Source organism: Mastigoproctus giganteus, chromosome 10, assembly GCF_048544385.1.
Source record: "Mastigoproctus giganteus isolate SK-2022 chromosome 10, ASM4854438v1, whole genome shotgun sequence".
NCBI lineage: Eukaryota > Metazoa > Arthropoda > Arachnida > Uropygi > Thelyphonidae > Mastigoproctus > Mastigoproctus giganteus.
Genome location: NC_143584.1, coordinates 215964030 through 215989153, shown reverse-complemented (window position 1 = coordinate 215989153; position 25124 = coordinate 215964030). Strand labels below are relative to the sequence as shown.

Below are 25124 nucleotides of genomic sequence, written 5' to 3'. Positions count from 1 at the left end.
TAGACAATTAGAATTCGTTTTCGTTCTTGTCTGTGAAAGGATGAAAAAGGAAATAGAATCATTTTCTTTTGCCTTCTTCAACTCAATTTCTACAGCAGACGACTGATCGTAATAAAACGGAACAGACGCATTCACAATTTGTATGTTTGACGATTAGGCTTAACAACGATATTCCTGTTGTAGTATTTGGCATGCTTTTATTCTATTTCTCTCTCTTTCTGTAATTTATATATATATATATATATCTTTTCTTTGACGCTTTTTGCATCATCTTGACAGCTATTCACCAATTTTAGTATATCTCTTCTTCCACGTTAGAAAGGTAATAACCCTTATTCTCTAATTCCAAGTTAAGTGCACTGTTCATTTTAGACCACCAAACTACCCGGTTCCACTTTGAACTGTTCGTTTATAAAAAAAGAAAAAAAGAAAAAAGCAATTAAACTTCTTACTACTGAGTAAGAAATATTTAGTAAACGAACTTTTCCACGTGATGTATTTTAATTTATTTATTGGTATGCAAAGCACAATTAGTAAAATTAAACCCCAAACAATTTTAATACTAAACAAAATTGGCTACGTTTCGGATTTCCATACTGAAATGTGTTCCAATATCGAAATCGATTTAAATACCGGAAGCGTATGCCTGAAAACAGATTTCGAATTTGAAATCAGAAACGTATCCATTTTTTTTTTTTTTTTTATTGGGATTGTTTGAGGTCTGACTGCACCAACGGTTCGATCAGCGCGGGTAGCAGCACAGTGGTATCGTCACCGTCCTCTCCACGCCGCGTGGAAAAGGCCCGGGTTCGAATCCCGTCGATGACGCGAGGAACTTTAATGGACTTTTTTCAATCCGTGGCTGGGTTAGTCGTTCTCAGGCGTAGATGGCAAGGTTTCCCCCCCCCCCCAGAAACGGGTTTTTCGTCCAGCAAAACAAGAAAATCAACCAGAGAACACATGAAATTTATAGACATAATACATATTCGGGTATATGTAAGAAATTACGGATGGCCCTAATATAATAATTTGAATTTTTTTTGTACCAACTGTCCCTTTGCATAAAAAAAAATGATATTAGAACACTAGAGAATTGCATAATTTTATATCCATTGCATGTGTGCTCTGGTCGTTTTTCCTCTTTTCTGGAACAAAAACAAACTTGTTATCCTCGCCTGAGACCGACTAACTCACTCAGGCACAGAGCAAAAAAGCCCATAAAGGTTACTCGTTGACCAGATTCAAACACGGGCCTTTTCAGAGTTTAGGGGTTCAAAGCTGGGCCTTGTTGTTTTCTATATTCATTAAGGCATATCTGGTTTAAAGTCTTAAGTTTTCAGATGATAACATGGTTGGCAGGGTTGTTAAACAAGGTAATCAGGATATGCTACAAGATCTGGATATATTAGGCAGAAGTGACAATTGAAGTTTAACATTGACAAATGCAAGGTACTTCATATGGGTGGCAGTAATTCCAGATTTCCATACCAGCTGTGTGGTACCACATTCAGCACAGTAGAGAATGATAAATTCTGTGATCTGAGCACTGCAACATGTTGACAGGATAGCTCATGGGGTTTTGGCAATAATATAATGGAATTTTGCCAGCAGGGATAAGGAAGAAATTATTTCATTGTATAAGGCAATGGTTAGGCCACATCTTGAGTACTGAATATAGGTCTGGAGGTCTCATTTTACGTAGATGTGGGCAAAGCCGCAGAAAGTGAGTAGGCGAAGTAAGCGTCGCTTACAGGCGGCAGTTCAGGAGGGCGCCAAAAAAAAAAAAATTATATATACAAGTTGGACCTCTGTTTAATGAACTTCTTTATAGAGAAATTTTCTATTTAACGATATTTTTTAAACCCCCCTGGGTAATTACATTTATAATAGTTTCAGTAGAACTAAGAAAATTTTCATATAATGGATGGCTTACGAGACTCTACTGGGAGAGTATTGTTCGCACCTCTGGCCTTCAGGCTAATGAGTCAATTAGTACTGCAGCTAAGCACGAATTAAGAGCTAAAGGATTACCATTCTGCAAAAGTATTACTCATAAAACCCAACCAACCGCCTGTCCCACATATCCAGAAGTCGCGCTGGTCATCCGATTGGTTTTATACAATCAGATGATCAACGCGACTTTCAACACGGCAGGAAAATAATTCATTTGAAATAAATACAGTACATGAAAATGCAGACACGTTAAGTGCTTATCTGGATCTGTGTTTCATATTTATATTTTGTAGTTATAAAATCTTTATTTTTTCACGTTCTCTGCCCTCAGGCAAGTTTATGGTTCCGTTGGCGCCATGCTTCTCTATCTTGTGCTATACTGTACTTTTAATTCCTGTATAATTTGCTCTTCTCATCCAAGCCATCATTCCAATTCTCCTTCTCCCAACAGTTCTCCTCCCACACATCTACCACTCATTCCTTTTCCTCTCATGCTTTCTCTTCTCAATAGATGTCCTATAAAGTTGTTTTGACTTCTTATTCTTCACTAACGTTCTCTCTTCTACTTTCCTCAAAACCTCATTCTCACTGTGTCCACCCATTTCACCCTTTCCATTCTCCTCCACACCCACATCTCAAAAGCTTCTAGGCGTCTAATCTCCTCTTTCCCAGTGTCAATGTTTCGGAGCCATATTGTACAACAGACCATATTAATGTTTTCATCATTTGCTTCTTTAATTCCTTCGTGGAATTTCTTCTCAATAGTTCTTTTCTATTACTAAATGCGTCTTTCCCCATTGCAATTCTTTTTTTGCTTCCAGGATTTTTCCATTTTCTGTCATTATGCTTCCCAAGTATCTGTATCTGTCGACCTGTTCCAATTTTATTCCATATAATATTACATTGATTCTTCTTCCTGGCATCTTTGAAAATAACATTACCTTGGTTTTACTGCTGTTAATCTTCATATTTCACTCCTTTGTTGTGTTGTTCAAGGTTTCCAAGGAGCTCTGTAATTCTTCTCCCCTCCTACTTTTACACCTCCTTTCAGCTCTTCTTTGAATTCTTTCATCAATGCTTCTGCGTTATCAAATAGTTATCAATGATTCTGCGTTATCAAATAGTATAGAGAACATGGAACATGTTCTCTATACTATTTGATTCATACGCATTCATTATTATTATTATTACTAGCCATGTAGTGCAAGGAAGCCTGAAGCTTATACTGCACCAGCTAAAAAAATATTCCGAGTTACCCTGGAGAGAGAGAGAAAGAGAGAGAGAGAGAGAGAGAGAGAGAGAGAGAGAGAGAGAGAGAGAGAGAGAGAGAGAGAGAGACCAGCTCAGAACCCTGGGTTTGCCAAGCCCATGCTGTACTCACCAGATGCGAGCCCCTTAAGAGTACTTCAAATTTATATTAAAAACAATGTTGCTCCATCTAAGGTGTTACAATATATTTTTAAAAATTTTAAACATACTTTTTCAAATATAGCAGTTGCATTAAGAATTTATGCAAATGAGGGGAACAAAGGGTTGCTCTTCTAAAGAAAGGTTTAAATTCTGCAAATTGCAGCGTCTGGAGACTAGACGCCTGCGAGGTGATCTGATTGAGGTGTATATGGCTAAGCAGCTCAGTTCTGATGGGATTCTTCCTCTTGCTCAGATTGCGAACCTGAGGATGCATAAATTAAAATTGAGGGAAAACAGTTCTAGAATAGATGTGCGGAAATTTTCATTTAGCCAGCAGGTAGTTGGATGCTGGAACAAACTTCCATCTGTCGTTGTGGAAGTTGATAGCTTAAATAAATTCAAGGAAGAACTGGACAAACATTTGGAGCGGATGGAGAGGCGAATGGGAAATGGACCCCCCTTTTTTTTTGGCTGATGCTGTATAAGCTTGCTTTCTTGCCTCATATGCCACTACTAATGCTAATGCCAATTTTTTCTGACTTTACCAGTTTCAGTTGCCTGAGGTGAATGGAGTTTTTCAAAATTAAAATTAATCAAAAATTATTTACGATCGACAATGTCTCAATAATGACTCTCTAATTTGGGAATTATTTCAGTAGAAAATAATCATTTCGAACAAACAAATGCAAATGAAATAATTAATAAATTCGCATCTCTTAAAGCAAGGAAACATGTATAATTTTTTTTTTTTAATTATAATTTTCCTTTTATTTTATTATTGCGATAGAATACGATTACTGTGATTTAGAATTTAAAGTTTATTTCCAGAATTTCAGAATGTTTTGTTATTTCATTATATTATAATATGTGAGATATGTTGTAATTCTTTTCTTTTTCAATAAATTAATAATAATTATTTATACCTTATTTTATTTTTTAAACGAAATATTTTGGGGCGGCAAATTTGATTTCGCTTACTGGCGCCACATAGGGTCGCAGCGGCCCTGGATCATGTGGGTCATTTGGAACAGGTACAGAAAAACGCAACAAGACTGGTGAGGTGGAGGGTTCAGTTTTTCAAATTACAGCTTCTGGAGACTAGGCATCTGTGAGATAACCTGATTGAGGTGTTAAAAGCTTTGAATGGAACAAATAAGCTAAATGGTGATGGCATTTTTTTCTCTCGGTCAGACTACATGTATGAGGGGGCATAAATTCAAATTTAGGAAGGATGGTTTCAGGTTGTGCAGAAATTTACCTTCAGCCAGAGGGTGGTTGGTTATTGGAACAAACTCCCAACCGGCGTCGTAGAGGTTGGTAATTTGAAAGATTCAACGAAGAATATTTATAATAAATATAAAATATGGACGGAGTCATGCTGAAATAGGCACGTACTCACTCTCCAACTTGCCTATGACAAGAATCGGCATGAATCCTTTTGTACAAATAAAGGGATTAAAAAAAATATATATATATTGTATAAGTTTAGCAATAAGAGTAATAAGGTCAATAGGAAGGGGAGAGAAATAGAATAGTACTAAAGAGTGAGTATAATTAGTTTAGGGATAGCCAGAGGGAAAGAAGAAATTATATAATACAAAATGAAATAATACTAAGCAATAAGATATTGTCACATAATTTGCAACCTTTCATTATTTTGCAACCTTTATCAAAAACTTTATCACTTATCTAAAACCGATCATCAAGATTGCAAGTTAAGGTTACAATATCAAACTCTGTTTCGGATATAAAATACATGCCATTAAAGTTGAGGTTAAAACTGAGAGATGTAAATAATTTGGAATTAATTAAAGCATTAAGAAAATTAAAGCACAGCAGAAATTATGTCAAAACGAAAATAAAAAGGGGGAAAATATGCATTAGGTATGTAGTTTATAATTGGCTCTGTAGAGAACACAACTTTCACTAACCGCGAAAGCCGGGAAAGAGAAGGAATATGAACTGTTCAAAATATATAGTATCAAACTAGCGACCTCTTACGAACAAAATATAATAATAATAATGTAGCGAAAGCTTGAGATTTAATTCTTGATACCCACAACTAAGAAATAGAATAGAAGTAGAGATAAACAACGAACAAAGTAGCAGGCTTAGTTGCTAAAAAAATTTCTGGGGTCAAGCTAGGAAGAAAATAGTTTTTCGCTAGGCGTTCGTAAAGCTTTTATGGCTAATGGAAACAGTCCCGAGTCACAAATCCCCTTTCTATGGAAAGGACCTTGAGCAGAATTCTGAGAGTATGAATCACGAATTTAAATAATGATAAGGAAGATTAGGATATAAACAAGGAAATAAGGATAAAAACTAATCATATACAGAGTTCGAAATACCCATGGAAGTAGAAGAGAACTTATTGTATAGTACTAAACCGAATGTAGCTCTCTGTGTAATACACCAAATTGTCGTACTCACCGAATTGTAGTAACCGCCAATAATCTTGCAACGAATTGTCGTGGACCCTTACGCAGAAACCCGTATTTGTGTATTTTACATAGCATATAGTAACTTTTAAAATTTAAAAGTTAAATTCATTCTGAATATATTTATACTCATCCTGTATATATGTGTGACTGTGATTATACAAATCACAGTCATATATACGTTGCGGCTCTCGAAATATTTTTAGCGATAAAATAAAGATTTCTTTTCTCTTGAAAGGTTGTTGACTGTTGGGCTAAGCTAATCAACCAACCGGTCCAGTTGTGTTGCTCTGCATACTGATCAAACTACAGATTTGTTTTATTTTTGTTCTTACAGAAAGTAAATCCATGATGTGGCGCCTCTTTTCCCACGATGAGTGATGGTGACACCGACATTCGCCATTTGGCTCTAAGGCGACAACAACGGAGAGTTCAAAGTCGTGCCACCATAGAGCAACTACTGGATTCAGATAGTCCTACGCTCGCCAATAGGGTAAGTGGTTGCTATGCCATCGACCAATCCTCCGATATGTTTATTATATATTTGGATTATATACGAGTTAAGTTCATTACGAGTTATTCACATCCACCTTTTTAAGTTCAAACATGTTTTATTCAGCGGTTAGGTTTCTTTATTTAATCTTCATCAAGTTCACAGTATCTTAAGTGTGTACAGAAAAGAATAAATTATGAAATTAAAATAAGAACGGTTCTTTTTTATTTTTAAATAGGAAAACAACATGAACATTAAACCAGTTTTCAATCAGTAGTAGAATACCTTGTTTCAGAACACAGAGAAGTCAAAATCAAAAATTTCATTTGAGTATATATATTTATTATATATACTGAGTGATCACTGAATTATGGCCGCCTACCTAATACTTTATAGGACCTCCTTTTGCCCTCAGTAATTCAGCATTGATTCAACAAGATGTCGGAAGCGTTCGGGAGGTATGGTCAACCAAGCTGTGTGTAATGCGGTCAGCAGTGTAGGTATGGAGGTGATTGGTGTATACAGACGATATGCCTTTCCATAGTGTCCCACAAGCGCTCTATGGGATTGATATCGGCGTAGTTCGGAGGCCAATCGATATGCTGAAAATCAGAACTGTGCTCCTCAAACCATTCCTCAAAACAAGTGCCCGATGGCATGGCGCATTGTCATCTTGGAAGGCACCATCGCCATTCGGAAAAAAGTGTAACATAGTGAGGTGTACACAGTCAGCAAGCAGTTGACGATAGCGGAGACCACTGATACATTGTTCCGCATGCACCAGGGGTCCAAGTTCCGGCCAGTGAAACATGCGCCACACCATACAACCATCTCCACTGCCTTGCACTTTTGATACCATGCATGATGCATCAAGAGTAAGTAGCTAAGAATAGTAGAGAAGTAGCTAAGAATAATAGAGTAAGTAGCTAAGTAAGTAGCTAAGAATAGAAACAGGTGCATGTATACTTGCGTGTACACTAATGCTAGGAGTTTAGTAAATAAATTTGATGAATTTGAGGTATTACTCAAAACATCAAAGGCAGATATTGTTGGGATATCAGAGACGTGGTGTCACACAGATATAAGGAATGCAGAACTGGAATTTGGGGAGTACAACGTCTAAGAAAGGATAGACAGGATAGGAAGGGAGGAGGGGTTATGCTATTAGTTAAAAAACACATAAAATCCAAGGAAGTGAAGCCAGTTGACATCGCTGGACAGTGCAGTGTTGAGTCAGTTTGGTGTGACATAAGCATAGGTAAATCAAAATTGAGAGTAGGAGTGTGCTATAGGCCTAATGACTCTGATGAGTATAATAAGATACTGTACAGGGAAATAGAGTGGGCCAGTAAATCAGAGAGTCTTATAATGGGGGATTTTAATTTCCCAGATATTGACTGGAATTTGTGGGTTGGTCACTCACACACTAGCAAGGCTTTTGTGGATTTATTGGATGATTGTTTTCTACAACAGCATGTTCGGGAGGCAACTAGAGGGAGTAATACTCTTGATCTGATTATCAGTAGTGATTCTTCATGCATTACGAATCTGCAGATAAATGAACCACTGGGTGGCAGTGATCACAGTGTGCTGAAGTGGGATTTACTCAAGGAGGTAACTACCATCAGAGGTAAAGGGAAGGGTTTTTGCTTTCGTAAAGGAGACTATGCTGGTCTGAGACAATATTTAAATTCTATACAGTGGGACCAACTGATGATGTTACCAACAGCAAATTCAAAATGGGAAGCATTCAAGGAACTAATCTTGGAAGCTACCAGGCTTTACATACCAACCAAGAAATATTGTTCAAGGTTCAGGCCTAAATGGTTGTCAGATGAACTAATGAGACATATGGCAGAGAAGAAAAATGCATGGGATACATACAAATTAATGGGTGACGTGGAAGCCTATGATAGATATAAGTTGGTCTGTAACCAAGTCACAAAGGAGATTAGGCAGGCAAAGGCAGATTATGAGAAATCCTTGGCAAAGGATGCAAAGAAAAACAGAAAAGAGTTCTTTACCTATTTAAACTCAAGAAGGAAAGGGATGAATCAGATTGGTCCACTGGATGTTGATGGTTCAACAGTTGAGGATCCAGCTCAGGTGGCTAACAATCTAAACGAGTATTTTGCATCTACATTCACACATGAGGAGTTATTCAGGAAGGGGAATGTCGTAGGTGAAGTAAACATTGGCAGTGAGCTAGATGATTTTCTAATAACTGAGAGGAAAGTGGAGGAGAAATTGTTGAGGATAAACATAAAAAAGGCACCTGGGGTGGATGGGATCTATCCAGTTATATTAAAGGAGGCAGCAAAGGAAGTAAGCAAACCCCTAGCCATAATTATGAGAGCTTCTTTGGACTCAGGGGAGGTACCCATGGACTGGAGATGTGCAAATGTAACCCCAATTCACAAAGGAGGATCAAAGGCTGACACAAGTAATTATAGACCTGTTAGTTTAACTTCGGTTCCAGGAAAATTAATGGAGGCACTGGTTAAAGAAGCACTGCAGGATCATCTGGACAAGAATTCAGTTATAGCTCAGACACAGCATGGGTTTGTTAAGGGCAGGTCTTGTCTGACCAATTTGATTGGATACTATGATGTAGTCACAAAAGAACTGGATGCAGGGAATAACTTTGATATTATATATTTGGATCTTAGAAAGGCTTTTGATACTGTTGCGCATGGAAGACTGCTGCACAAATTGGAGAAGTGTGGCATTCGAGGCAAATTGCTGCTATGGATAAAGGGATGGTTGAGTGGCAGAAGACAGAGAGTGGTAATCAATGGACACTGCTCAACGTGGACTAATGTTATTAGTGGAGTTCCTCAGGGTTCAGTGTTGGGTCCATTGTTGTTTTCTGTATTTATAAATGATATTGATGATGGTGTATCAGGCTTAATGTCCAAGTTTGCAGACGATACAAAGGTTGGCAGGGTTGTTAAGGACACTACTGATACTATGCTGCTGCAACAGGATCTGGAAAGGTTGAGCAGATGGGCTGAGAGGTGGCAAATGAAGTTTAACATTGACAAATGTAAAGTACTACATATGGGAAACAGTAACCCCAGATCAACATATCAACTCTGTGGTACTACGCTGACAGTGGTAGAGAATGAAAAGGACCTGGGGGTAATTGTGCAGGCAGATATGAAGTTCTCTGAGCAGTGCAGACGAGCTGCAAGAGTAGCTCATGGTGTCTTGTCAATGATATACAGGAATTTTTCTAGCAGGGACAGGGATGTGATTATTCCCTTGTATAAGGCATTGGTCAGGCCACACCTTGAGTACTGTATACAGGTCTGGAGGCCTCATTTCAAGAAGGATGTAGAGCTGCTGGAACGAGTACAGAGAAGGGCAACAAGATTAGTGAATGGAACAAAGGGTTGCTCTTACGAAGAAAGGCTTAAGTTTTGCAAATTACAGAGCCTGGAGACTAGGCATCGCCGAGGTGATCTGATAGAGGTGTACAAGGCTTTGAATGGCTTGAGCATGCTCAATGCCGATGGAATTCTTCCTCTTGCTCAGAATAATCACCTGAGAGGGCATAAATTCAAATTGAGGAAGGACGGATGTCGGATAGATGTGCGGAAATTCGCCTTTAGCCAGCGGGCAGTTGGTTTGTGGAATAGACTTCCATCGCTTGTTGTTGAAGTTGATAGCCTAAACAAATTTAAGGCTCAGCTGGACAGGTATTTCGAACGAATTGAGGGGTGAAATGGGAGTAGTGGTTGTTTTTTTTTTTTTTTTTCTTTTTTTTTTTTTGGCTGATGCTGAATAAGCTTGCTTACTTGCATCATATGCCTCTACTAATGCTAATGCTAAAGAGCCTCATGTTGTTAATGCCAAATCCGTACATGACCATCCATGGTGTGGAGTAAATAACATGACTCATCCGACCAGCACACCTTCTTCCAGTCTTCTAACGTCCAACTTGCATGCTCTTTGCACCAGGCAGGTCTCTTACGCTGTGCCTTGGGTAGGAGAGGATGCCGTAGGGATTGTCTGCTGGTATAGCCCATACAGGTGAACAGTGCTGTGCCTGTTCGCCTGTGTGAGTCGTCGGCCCGGCGCTCACCTCTAACGTCAACCTTTCGCTGACCATTGCAGTTTTGCCATCGGGTAGTTTTTTGACCATTTTGACGCCAGGCCTGGTACACTTTAACTACTGCTTTTCTTGAACACCCCCACCATTCAGCCATTTAGGAAATCGAGGCACCAACTCGTCGAGCACCCACAATCTGTATTTTATCAAAGTCTGATAAATCCTTCCTTTTACCCACTACTGAACCATTGGCATCTTATCTATGCCAAGTAGGTCGACTAACTGCGCACTCTCGTACCTCAGGTGGTCAACGGGTCACATTCAGTTTCTATAGGGGTGGTCATAATACATGCTTTGTATATATATATATATATATATATATGCGTTGTAGGTGGTGAACACCATAGTGAAAAACAATGAACACATTATGTTATATGTTAAAGGGAATTGTAGTTGTAGGATTTCAGACGCATCAACAACTTAGGGCATATTGTGCCATATATAATATGTCTGTAAATTGCCTGTGTTCTGTGGTTGATTTACTGGATGAAAAACTTGAATTTCTGGGAGGAAAAACCATATTCCCCTTCTCTGTGACCGACTAACTCAGCCAAGTTGTGAAAAATATCCATGAAAATTCCTCTCATCATTAGTGGGATTCGAATTCCAGATTTTATAATTTTTGATATAATCACCACCCTCCCCACATTCGGTCGCTGTGGGGGAGGACGGTGATTATATCAACGGTCATACCCACGAGAGCATAACCTGCGGCACCTTCCTCTTCGGGAGGTTTTAATCACAAACCTCCTCACACTGAGTGGAAAAGGCAGTGATTTTCGCATTGAATTGCATATGCACATCACCTGTTTTGTACCTGTTTTTTTATCTGTGGTAGTGGCGTAGCCAGGGTATGGTCAGCAAGTACATTCAGTGCTGAATCCAGAGCATTTGCACCGGGAGAGAGAATGTAAACTTCGAGGGTACATTTTAATATTCGGGGGTACATCTAATATACAGGGTGTCTCAAAAATATTGGTACAAACGTTTAAGGAAGGTAGGTAACATCTAAAGGAATGTGAATCGCATAGGAACCCATAACTGGAAATGTCACCGTAAGTCGGTACGCGGCGCTGTACATCAGTTCGTGAGAGGGAAAATTTCTGGTTTACTCATTCAAGCAGTAGTCGCCGCATGTAGAGCATGAATCGATATAGGAACTGTGAGCTGGCAGACATGCACCTAGTGTATGGATTAGCAGAGGGCAATGGACGAGCTGCTCAACGAATTTATGGAGAATGTTTCCCAGACAGACATGTACCGGACCACCGTTTGTTTGCACGTGTGCATCAAAATTTGTGCGATTATGGGTCGTTTAGAGGTAACAGTAGTAGTGCAGGCAGACGACATTCGACGCGAACTCCCGCCATGGCAGAAAGTGTGTTGAATGCCGTCCAGAATAATCCTACTACCAGCACCCGTGCCATTGCCTCTGCCTTAGGAGTGTCTTGTTGCAGTGTACAGCGTGTCCGGCACGACGATTCCTTACACCCCTTTCATCTCCAAAGGGTTCAGTTACTGCTCCCCAAGATCATCCTGCACGTGTGGCTTTTGCGCAGTGGTTTCTCCAAGAAAGTGTTCAAGACTTGACCTTACCAGCCTATGTTTTGTTCACGGATGAGGCTTATTTCACTCAGGAAGGCCTATTGAATCAGCACAATGCTCATGTGTGGGCTCACGACAAACTACACGTTGCCCCCATGCGGACAACATCGCTTCGCAATAAATGTGTGGTCAGGTATGGTCGGTGACTGCTTAGTTGGCCCACACCTGTTACCATCCCGCACGAACTCCGCTAAATATCGGATCTTTCTTGAACAAGTTCTACCAGGGTTACTTGACGATGTTCCAGCAAATGTGAGACACAACATTTGGTTTCAACATGACGGGACGCCTGCCCATTATGGAAGGTGTGTTCGTGACCATTTGAACAGGCATTTTGGGCGTCTATGGATTGGCCGTGGTGGACCCATTGCCTGGCCCCCACACTCACCTGATTTATCACGCCTTGAAGTCTTTCTGTGGGGGACCCCTCTCAAATCTATCATGTATGAATCGCCTGTGGAGACGGAAATGGATCTCGTGGCGAGACTCGTCTGCGCTGCTGCTACTGTCAAAGAAACTCCAGGTGTGTCCACCCGTGTCCGCCAATCCATGCTGCGTTGGTGTCACGCATGCATCGTATCTCATGGTGGAACCTTCGAGCATCTGTTCTAGCATCATGAAATGCATCCATCTCGTACTCCATTGTTAATATTATGTCAAATAAATGCTTGCCACTAATTACTGTCTTGTGGCATTTCTGCTTCTTGTGCCTCTGCTACTACTTTCCTGTGACGTTTCCGGTTATGGGTTCCTATGCGATTCACATTAATTTAGATGTTACCTACCTCCCCTAAACGTTTGTACCAATATTTTTGAGACACCCTGTATTTTTTTATTTTTATTTAATATTTACAACATATGTATATGTTACAACAACAAATCTGTATATTTATATTTATGCATAATATGCATAAATATAAATTTATTCATAAATATAAATAGACAGATTATGCATATTTATTAATGTTATAGTAACAGAATATCAGAAAACCAAATAGGAAAAAAAAGGTATTTAGACGTTAAATTTATTATTTAACATCTAAATACTAACAGTCAATTCACAAAAACCACATTAATCCTAATAATCACAGATTAATATGAAAATGACCGATTAAAATTTGAAAAAAAAAAAATATATATATATATATATGTATATGCAAATTACTGTATAATAAAACATGAAAGTACTGTATTGTAATAATGCTATTCTTCTTTGATTTTTCTTTGCATGTCTATCAATCATTTATTAATTTTTCCGATAAATCATTTGGGCTCTCAGCTTATCTTCATGCAATTTTGCAATATTACAGTATAAATGCATTACAATGAAAAGGTTATAAAATGTATTGTTTATAGATTACGACCAAACTTTTTTCTTACTTTGCGATATACAAAGTAAGAATTAGCCACAAGTAGACTCTTGCTATGAAAAAAAAAAAAAAAAAAGAGAAAACCATAAAGCGAAATTGCTGACGATTGAATTAGTGGCTGCAGACTCCCCTGAAAGCCACAGGACACTTTATAATTACAATTACAATAGCATCTGTCAGGAACCAATTCAGTCTAAACTATTTGCGGCCTGCAATCTTGTTTGCGATATACAAAAAAAAAAAGTCACAAGCAGACCGTTTGTGTCAAACACTATCAAGAGATGTTTGGTGTGAAAATAAAAGGAATAATGAAAACCATAAAACGAAAATGCGGACGCTTGAAATAGTGACGTTTAGTTACAATTTGTGCAGCCAGAAATATTGCCTATTTAATTATATTGAAAATTTTGTGTGTTGATTTTAGTGATTTATTTTTGCCATGTACCACCTAACAAGTACCACGCTTAGTTGATGTGATATTTCGTGTTTATATACCCCAAGGGGCTCATATCTGGTGAGTATGGGCTTGGCACACCCAGGGTTCTGAGCTGGATATCATCATTCTTCACTTTCTTGGTGATTCACTTCTACTTTTCTCTCTCTCTCTCTCTCTCTCTCTCTCTCATGGTAATTCATAATTTTTTGCCCGGTGAAGCATAAGCCTCAGGCTTTCTTGCACCATATGGCTAATAATAATATGACATAAATTTATTGAATTCGTGTTTTATAAACTAAAAATTACTATTTTTCACTGTGGGGAAATTTTATTCCTCCAGGGGTGACACTCACCCCGTCACCCCCTTGATTCAACACTGGGTACATTGTATCCCCTGAGGCAGAAATCTGGTATCGTGGAACTTTTCTAGAAAGTAATGGCGCCTTTTTTTTTGTGAATTGCAATTTGTGCTTTTTTTTCTTAATATAATGAAAAAGGGTAAGCGTACCTGTGAGTATGGGCTTGGCACACCCAGGGTCCGAAGCTGGATATCATCATTCTTCTTTTCTTGGTGATTCATTTCTATTTTTGACTCTTTCTTGCTCTGTCTCTCTCTCTCTCTCTCTCTCTCTCAGAGTAATTCGGGAATTTTTTTGGCTGGTGCAGCATAAGCCTCAGGCTTCCTTGCACCATATGGCTAATAATAATAATAATAAATGACCACTTACTGCATAATTTAAATATAGAAATTTTGAATATCTATTAGCAACGTGGGATTTTGAATGTGGGACGTTAAAAGATGTTTTTTAAGAGAAACAATTTTTTTAATTAAAAAATAAAGTTTCTTGAAAAGAAGGAACCGACTTAAAGTTATGAATGATATTTAGAGATTATATTAAGTCATTAATTTCACTTTAGTTTCTTTCTTGATATTTCAGCGGCACTCAAACATAGTCAACTCGAATAATTACGAAACGAAGCCTTTCGTGCCTGAAGTCAAAACGGCACCTCAACGAAAATCATACCTCAGCAACATGCCAGTGCCAATCTTTGAAGAGGAAACAAGGCTAGGTCGAATGCATGTCCCTCCTGTGGTCAAATGCGAGGTGAGTGTCACCGTGAGCTTTAAAAATACATTGGTGTTACAACTGTGAAAGAAATAGTGGTGTAATTCTAAAAATAAAATAATACCCTAATGGAGAAAGAGAAAAATAATAAAGGGGAGATTTAATTAAATTTACAAATTATTTATTATTAAAATTAGTAAAAGATACTTAGTAAAATAATGATTAATTATAATGATGAATTATAAATAATTGATTATATAATTATAAAAATATTAATTATAATTAATGATAATGATTATAATTAAACAAATGATTAGGTAATTTTAATTTATTATTATATATTTTATTATATTATTACATGTTTTTAATATTTTATATTTGTACAATATTAAATTTATTGTTATTGGTATATTATATTTCATATATTATATTTAAAAGCTAATAGTAATTCATTTAAAAAGTAACAAATGATTTGTGCAGCTATCAAAATACAAGCTTATGGTAATATTTGTAAAGCCAAATAAAATAAAGTTTTAATTAATTAAATTAGTTATTATAATATTTGGCCCTTGAGGCTGTGCAGACATTCTCTCATATATGCCAGCAATGCTAGCCACCTGGGATTCTGAAATGCTGATCTAACCGATATTGAAGTGACTCTCAAGTCAATTGGACTTAATTTTGGCAAAGTTCAGGTTGGTCTGTGACAGCTAAATCCTCTGCTTGCACCTTCATGATGGTGAGACTGTTAGTAACCCTGGATATAACCCCCATGTGTGCAAGCCCTGAAATACAGCAGCTAGCACACAGCAGGCAAGCAGGGATCGAGGTGTGGCACCCACACTACATGGAGGAATGCCACCCCCACTCCATGTTACTAAGCAATATTAGGTGATAGTTGACTCATCAACTGCTGCAATACCACCACTTTGCTTATTCGAACCCACGTTTAGTCTCCAGAGTGCTCCGGCAAATCCTCTCCCACATGCAGTATGATTGATGTCTTTTGAGGTTACGATAGACATCATAGCAAGATCCAATCTTCCTTACATTTCGAGGGCACAGCTCTAAAATGGTATTCGCAGGCCAGCCACTAGAACCTATTGGTAACTCTCTAGGAGGCTATCGGATCAGCTAGTGTATAATCTTGCTGCATCTACTCTGCCAGATAGTGACTGGAGGGAGTCCGAATAGTATGTGTAGGTGGGGCCATTGTTGAGGCCATGTTATGTCAAGGAGCTGGGTATATTCTTACCATGTGTACAGCATTTCCCCCCCCAAATTTTCTTACTACCGAATACACCATGAATTGTCAAACTAATAGAACAAACTTATCTGTGAAAAGATCTAAACCCCCCCCCCACCAAACATTTCCACATTCATTTCACAAATATATTTGGTCTTAGTTCTAATCTCAATAATGTCCATTTACATATGCAGTCTGCTGAACCCCACGTACTTTTTCTAAAAGAATTCCAATTATTGTTCGATTCAACCACTGGTCATCTCAATTGTCCAAACTATTTGCTGTTTGATTCCTTTTGCTTCAAAGGTGATACTTGTGCATATATCTGTTCTGATATTTTCTGTCAGAGACTTGGTGATTTGGAATCTCTTCTTTTCGATCTTCTCTGGCTTGAAATCTCTCTACCACATTCTGTCAAATTCATCTGTTGCCTCTATTGTTCTCCAAACTCCACTAATCATTGGAACTCTTTGAAACTTGACTTTCTCCAATCCAACTTTCCTAACAGTGAGGTAATTTTCCCAGACAATCCTAACCATGCAGCCAACATGCTTGACCTTTTTACACGGTCGAGGTGAGTGATTCACTAGACACGTCATATCACACATTGGTGATGGCCTCTTCTCCAGTGAAGCCGTCTTCAACCTCATGTTGTTTGGCATTATAAGAATGCAAAATGGGATGATCTTCATGATTTCTTTTCTTCTTTTCTTTGGTCAGATTACTGTTTCAAATCTTCTGATGTCAACATTTGCACAGATTATGTCAGTGAAATTATTCTTGTAGGGATGGAATCCTTTATTCCACACTCCACCTTAAAATCTCATCCTTAATCTAAATCTTGGTTTTCCAATAAATCTTGCATATTGTAATTGGCTTGTTTCCAAATCTCTAGGTTCATTTTTGGCCTACACCACACCACAACTGGCAACAATCTTAAAGCAGTTATTTATCAGTGCAAACTAGATTTTGAACAAGCTAAGAGTAGAAAAATTGCTTCTTTTCCAACTGGTAGCTGAAAATTCTGGTATCTTGCCAAAGCTATTGGTTGCAACTTTCGTCCATCTCTGTTTCTATCTGTCAAACCAGGTGGTTCTATTGTCACTTCAGCCAAAGATGAAGCTGACCTGCTAGCATCCTATTTTTTTTCCAACTCATGTATTGATGATCTTGGCTAACCAACTCCCACTATTCCCAGTACACTCCACTTGTTCTCAAAACCTGTGCTCCTGAGCTTACTCCAGTTCTGTGTCATCTTTTTTCACTTTCTTATTCCAAATGTGTTTTTCCTTCTGCTTGGAAATTTGCTGATATCCAGCCAGTTCCTAAAAAGGGTGACAAATCCCTCTCACACAATTATCATCCCGTTGCACTTCTACTCTTTCTAAAGTAATGGAGAAATCAATTAACCACCAATTCTTAAACATTCCAGAATCTCTGATCAATGATTACCAGTATTGATCCTGTCAGTGTCGATCCACTGATGATATTTGGCTTATGTTACTCATCTATGGACAAATTCAATGGAAAAGTTTAGTGAAACACAAGCAGTTGCTCTTGACATTTCAAATGCTTTTGATTGTGTTTGGCATAAAGTTCTTCTAAATAAGCTTCCACCTTATAGTTTTCAACTGTTTTTTGTAATTGGGTATCCAGTTTTCTCTCTGGCCACTCACTGTAGGTGATGGTAGATAGCTCTCTGTCTTCTAACTTCTCCACTAATGCTGGTGTTCCCCAAAGTTCAGTTTTTTTTCTCCCACTATTTTCCTCTTGTATATTAAGGACCTTCTTCCATTGACCAAAAATCCTATCCATAGGTTTGCTGATGAAAGCACATTGCATTCCACTTTTCATTTTGAGAAATCTTGCCCTGCACAAACAGCTTCAACTTCTGCTGAAGGTAATTCTCCACTGAGGCAAAGATAACTCAGTTGATTTCAATCGTTCTAAAACTCAGATCTGTCTTATATATCACAAAAAGGATTCTTCTGCTTCTATGCTTATCTTCGATGACACTCCAATTTCTAGGCAAGATCATATATCTCTAATGGGGATTATCCCATCTTCTAATCTCTCTTGGCCTAAGCACATTACAAATATTGTTTCCTGTTCATCTAAAAAAAAAAAGTATTTTTCTCTTTCTCTCTCAATGTTACTTTTGTTCCAAACAGCTGTTCACTCTAAAAATTGCAAATCTGCAGTATCGTGGAATATTGTTCTCACATCTGGGGCAGTGCCCTCAAAACATTTCTCAGGCTTCTAGATTCCATTCAAAATTTGACAGTTAGGCTAATTAATGACTCATCTTTAACAGAGTCTCTCCAATCTCCGTCTCATAGATGATCTGTTTCTGCTGAATGCCTTTTCTTTAGATACTTCCATGGGCAGTATTCTTCTGAATTGTTTTCTATAATTCCCACTCTCTCTCTCTTCCAAAGCAGTCTGAGCATATGTCAAAACCAGTTAACATCCTTTTACTGTCCAACTTTTATTCTTCCTCATTTACTACACATAGGGCGGTAGAAAATGAAAAAGACCTGGGAGTAATTGTGCAGTCAGATATGAAATTTTCTGAGCAGTGCAGACAGGCTGCCAGAGCAGGTCATGGGGTATTGTCAATGACATACAGGAGTTTCGCTAGTAGGGAAAAGGAAGTGATTATTCCTTTGTATAAGGCAGTAGTCAGGCTATGCCTTAAATACTGCATACAGGTCTGGAGGCCTCATTTTAGGAAAGATGTAGAGTTCCTTGAGTGAGTACAGAGAAGGGCAACAAGATTGGTGAGGGGAATGAATGGGTTGTCTTACAAGGAAAGGCTTAAGTTCTGCAAATTGCAGCGTCTGAAGACTAGGCACCTGTAAGGTGATCTGATTGAGTTGTAGGGCCTTGAATGGGTTGAGCAGGCTCAATTCTGATAGAATTCTTCCTCTTGCTCAGATTACGAACCTGATGGGGACATAAATTCAAATTGAGGAAAGACAGTCAGAATAGATGTGTGGAAATGTGCCTTTAGCCAGTGGGTAGTTGTTTGTTGGAACAAACTTTCATCTGTTGTTGTGGAAGTTTATAGGTTAAATAAATTCAAGGAGGAACTGAACAAATGTTTAGAGGAATGGATGTGTGAAATGGTTTTTTTTTTTTTTTTTTTGACTGATGCTGCATAAGCTTGCTTTCTTGCATTGCATACCTCGATTACTATTACTACTACTATTTCATCATGTATACTGCAAAATCCAAGTCACTGTCTTGGAGGGCAGTTCCATGGAAAAATCAAAGCAATATAACAGCAAAGAAATGTTAATGGCTAATAATATACATATTTTTTTTTTAATGCATGAACCATTGGCTTTCCTATTCTCTTGAACATGACATGGGAAGAGGAAGGTCAAATAACAGTTCAAGAGGCTACACTGTTAGAATGCAGTGAATACTGCCTGTTTGGGTCAGCTCATCTTTTGTTATACTGGATGGTTAGTTCACTACCACTGTGTGGTTGGAAGATCATATTTCAATAGTCAATAAATATATTAAGAAATTAGGTAGAAAGGCAGAAAAATTATAGCAATTTTTCTGTCTATGTTTATCTGTAAGTATACAAAATTAATTAACATATACCTCTTATGCCATCTACAGATATAATTAATAACTAAATCTCCAATTTCGATCTTTAAGTTTACCCTGTAAATAAATGTTACACAATAAGGGATTGCAAGACTCGAGTTTTTGATTTGATCTGATATATATGAGGTCTCAGGCTAAGGTAAATTTGTACTCTTTGTTTGTAGAAAGACCAGTAAAGGGCACAGAAAAATTATAAATTTTGAATATCGTAAATTTTTTTTATATGCCATACATAACCTGAGTAAAACTTGTCAAAAATATCAGTTCAAATAGAAAACTTTATGTCGATATACAGGAGCTGTATATCATTGACATGTATGTCAATGATAAACTGGAACGCTTGTTAAAAAAAAGTATCATATTTTTTAATAATCTGGTAAAAGTAAAGTGCAGCCATTATCAACCCACTGCAGGATGGAAGCCTCCTCAACAATTCATAATCTGGTATGTACTACAAATTAGATATAAAGTGTACTTCCTGTCTAATCTTGTACAGTGGCACAACTATAAATTGTGTGTCCCCTCTGCTCAATTTCCAAATGGCCTTCATGCAGTCTTTAACAACTAAGAAATCAGTCGTTGACCCCTCCTAGAGTAGCAGACCTGGCAGCATAGTAGTTTCACTGCTATTATGTAATGTTACTGTGAACAGGACCGTGCAGCGGTATTTAGGGGCTGCATGGTTGCTTTTGTGCATTCCCTTTCTTTTGCTATACCTGTATTATAGCTACTTAAGCATTTTGGAGCCCCTTCTATGTTGGAGGCCCTGGGTCAGTGCATCCAACACATCTCCTCCCCCCCTTGCACAGCCCTGACACACAGTCAGGGCTGTACAAAAGGAAGGCAGGGTTCGAGCCCGTGACCTCCAAATACGGAGGATGCGGAAAGGTCAGGGAATGACCACCATATATCCCCGGAGCAGTATGGCCTTAGTTGCTAATCCTCCTAAAAAAAATCAAATAATAATAACAAAAGGAAGGGGGGGTACTTGGTGGATAACCTTTGTATCCTCTCCAAATGATATTGTGGCCTATTAAGCCTGATAAGCCACAATATCATTAATCAGCATCGTTAATAAATATAGAAAACAACATGGGCCCAGCACTGAACTCTGGGGGACTTTGCTAATAACATTAGGCCAAGGTAAGCAGTGCCCATTGTTAACCACTCTGTTTTCTCCCCCCTCAATTATCCCTTATCCTAGCAGCAACTTGCCTGTAATGCTACACTGTTCCAATTTGTATCGCAGTCTTATATGTGCAACAGCATTAAAAGCTTTTCTGAAATCTAAGTACAGTAAACCCCCGCTATTCGCGGTATCTGTATTCGTGGTTTCGCGTATTTGCGATCGCTGATTTAATATAAAATGAAACCTAAAAAAATGTGAATTTTAAAGCGCCCTGAATATTTTCCGCCATAAAAAACATAGGCGTGGCTAAAATTATCTTTCCTGGTCAAAACAGCATTCAGTGAGTGGGGGGGGGGAGAGGGGTGACAAAATCGCGAGTGTGGATGTTTCTTGCTAATCCTTGTTCAGTATGTGTTATGTGCTTGGCGTGAACGGTTTGGTCTTTTGCTTTTAATTTATATGCTTATAAATTGAATAAATTTATCAATTTATAAATTGATAAATTTATAAAAGATTTATCACTTTTGTAAATTTACAAAAGTGATAAATCGACCGTTTTGCAGTGTAAAACAAACTTTTTCGAGTGTGTTAACGGAAGAAAGTGCCTTTATTGTGGACAAGTTCGTTTTTACCCGTACAGAAATATGGCTACGAATAACAAGGGAAATGTGAAAATATCAAGGAAAGTGATGACATTAGCGAATAAAATTGAGTTATTAAACAAAATTTCTAATGGTGAAAGTGTCTCTTCAGTGGCAAAATATTATAAAATCAATGAGTCAACGGTACGATCAATCAAAAAATCGGAAGAAAAAATCCGCCGTAGTGCCCATGAAAACGCACTAATTGCTTCAAAAATTTGCTCTGTACTCGTGATGTTAAATTAGAAAAAAATGGAAACAGCTTTAAATCTGTGGATAGAAGACTGAACTCAAAATAAAATTCCATTAAGCTCACTTATCATTCGTGAAAAGGCAAAACTCCTTTATCAACACTTTAGCGAAACTGGTGATAGCACTGGTGGGATAAGTTTTTTAGCTAGCAAAGGCGCTGGAATGAAAGATTTGTTTGAAATTTCTAATAAATATTACATTTAATATTAAATTGTTTCTTATTTTCATTTCGATGCCATATGCTTGCATTTCACTATGTACTGTCTATGTACAGTCATATTATGAAGGTACATATAATACATAGACAAAATTTTAGACTAGTTTTTCCTATATATTTCATACTTTGGAACGGAACCCCTTTATTACTATGGGAGCCATAACTCAGTATTCGCGTTTTCGGTATTCGTGACATTTCTCAGGAACGTAACCCCCGCGAATAGCGGGGGTTTACTGTATATGGTGTCAAAATGATGTGCAGAAGTTTACCTTTAGCCAATGGGTGGTTGATTGCTGGAATAAAATTCCATCTGTCGTTATGGAAGTTGACAGCTTAAATAAATTCAAGGCAGAACTAGACAAACTATTGTCAGGAATGGATAGGTGAAATGGAAAAAAAATTTTTTTCTTTTTTTTGTTGATGCTGTATAAGCTTGCTTTCTTGTATCACTACTAATAATAAAATTATTTTTTGACATCCAGTTCCTTTGTTACTCTGTCATAGTATCCAATCAGATTGTTCAGACAAGATGCCCCATAACAAATTCATGCTGTGACCACTATAACTGCATTTCAGTGTAAATGATCCTGCGTTACTTCTTTGATGAGTGACTCTGTTATTTTCCCTGGAACAGAAGTCAAGCTAATGGGTTTGTAATTACTCTTGTCTCCCTTTTATCTCCCTTTGTGAATTGGGAGTACATTTGTACATAGACCAAACAAAGTGCATCTAGTCAAAGGTATAAACCAGATAAAGTTCATCTGATCAAAGGTATGAACAGGACACAACATTTTGGTTGAAAATGGGACACTGCCCTAGTCTTTCCCAAACACTGATCAAAACCAGTGAAGCTATCATGAGAGAGTCATAAGTTGTGATTGCATCATGAAATTTGTGTTTAACTAATGGTCATAATTGCTCTTCGTCCACATGACGTGCAAAAGGTCTCAAGATCTTATGTTTTTATCCAACAAAAGATTCAACCAGACCATAGAATACATGTAATTTATAGATAATATACTGACTGCTTGTGACTTGGGTTAGATTTATACATTATTACTAAATGTCCTGTTTTTAAGATATCTCACAGTCTCTGATAGGATTCAAAGTCCAAATGTGACAAATCCACTGTACTCTCACAGAGCACTCAGGTTGAGCATACAAATGGCATCCACTGTATTTAAGATGTTTTCTATTTATACTTGGAGGAGTTCACATATTTTTCTATTTATATCAGAGGAGTTCACAATATAGAAAGCTTACAGGAACATTGCTGTCATATTCTGGAATATTTAGAGTCATGTGAGCTTGAACAAAGGTCAGCTCCAATGTGTACAAATGTACTTTTGCACTTGGTCCTAAAATTTCTGTTTATATTCCAGAATGGCCACATGGTATCTGGGGAGCTCACAAGACAGAAAACAAGAATATCACTACATTTAGCAGTCATGTAGGTTTGAAGATGTGCAGTTTACATTTATTAACTTTTCACCAAATTGTGTGATGTTCATAAGCAGCAGAAATGAGCATAATTTCTTGAAAAATGCAACCATATACACCAAGAATTAATGCATGACTGTAAACGATGCCAAATATAGGAAAATTACAGTTAATGGTTCAAAATCCAAAGGAATTCCATGCAGTTATTTATCTGGAGGCTTCTCATAAGCTAAAGCCACCACTGTACATTATCCCTGCTTTTGCATATTGTGCCAGAAATTTCCTATGTGAGTAGTTCAGATATGAGACATTGTACTACTTCACTGCCAGCTACAGGTGAAGTAGAGTCCACACTGCCTAATATAATGGATACTTCAGTTGTATTTTCACCACTATGATGAAAAAGAATCAACCATTTTGCACATCAGCAAAGCTAGAACAAGATATTTCTGCAACCAAAAGAAATACCTCAGAAATTCAGAAGTGCATCTCTGATTTCCTCTCAGATACAGTATCATATGAAGTCATCCCATTAAATCATTTAACAGTTGTATCCCCTTCTAAATTTGCAACTGAGATTAATGCCTGGGTCACCACATGTTATTAGCAGAGGCATATGATACAAGAAAGCAAGCTTATACAGCATCAGTCAAAAAAAAAAAAAAAAAAACCCTACCCATTTCATCCATCCATTTTCATTTTAGCTCTGGATTTTTAAAATTTAAAACAGTTTAACATCTAGAATCAGGTACAAGGCCAGTACTACCTATTAGTCAAACTAGGAGATTGCCTAGGTTGCCACAAATTCTGAATAGACTTAGATAAAATTAACTAATCTAAGTAAAAATACAAAAATTCAACTTAATGACAGGAGGAATGGGGCACTGATGATGGTCATGTTAAAAAAAATGTTGAAGAAAAGTGTATTATTAAAACAATATTTCACTGTTTTATGGGCATATCAAAACCATTAGGGGCACACATTTAAGGGTTCATCCAGTGAGCCCTTAGATGTGTGCCCCTACCCTTGTGCCAACTGCTATCTGGAACCACTTAATACTTTATATTGCATTCATCCTGTATATTCCAGTTTATTCTTCATAATTCTCCATTTTCTTACAGTGTAATGGTGTGGAAGCCTACTCTGTAATTAGCACTTCTGATGCAGTGTCTACAATCTCTATGGATTTAGTCCAGAAATTAAGGTAAGCTGTGTGACTAATTGTTTGCTATTAAATCTTTATACAATTCACCTAGTTCCCTTTCCACATTTGCACACAGCTATCAGAGTTTTTATGGTTGAATATCCACTTGGTCACTATTTGCAGATCATCAAAATGTGTGAAACCCCACAAAGATCAACCAATGTTTATCAAATAAAAATCTCGTAGTGGAGACCATTTAAAGGCAGAATTTTGGGTTCACATTAGCCATTGAGGGCTCCTTTTACTGTTTTGCATGATTTTTCAAAAGAATATAGCTTGAATACAGCATTGAGCAAAATTATAATTAATTAACTAGCTGATGAATAATTTTTAAAAAATATTTGCAGACTGCAGTGTTTCACTATTAAAAATATAGTCATTTCACATCATACTACTGTTTTTGATTTAAGGCTGATGTTAAATAAGTCACACTTCCTTGAATCAATTTGCCTTTATTACTACTAGTCCTAATAAATAGTCTTGTTTG

The 25124-nt window shown here is 37.6% G+C and overlaps 1 protein-coding gene across 1 annotated transcript in view; it reads left to right on the top strand.

Moving 5' to 3' along the window:
* Positions 1-25124, top strand: part of LOC150079904 (nuclear receptor-interacting protein 3-like) — a 41422-nt gene that overhangs the window by 287 nt on the left and 16011 nt on the right. The window contains exons 2-4 of the mRNA XM_090383562.1: positions 6139-6294; positions 14758-14925; positions 24555-24637. Coding sequence (XP_090239688.1) covers positions 6175-6294; positions 14758-14925; positions 24555-24637 — 371 coding nt within the window. The 5' untranslated portion in view covers positions 6139-6174. The remainder of the gene's footprint in view (positions 1-6138; positions 6295-14757; positions 14926-24554; positions 24638-25124) is intronic.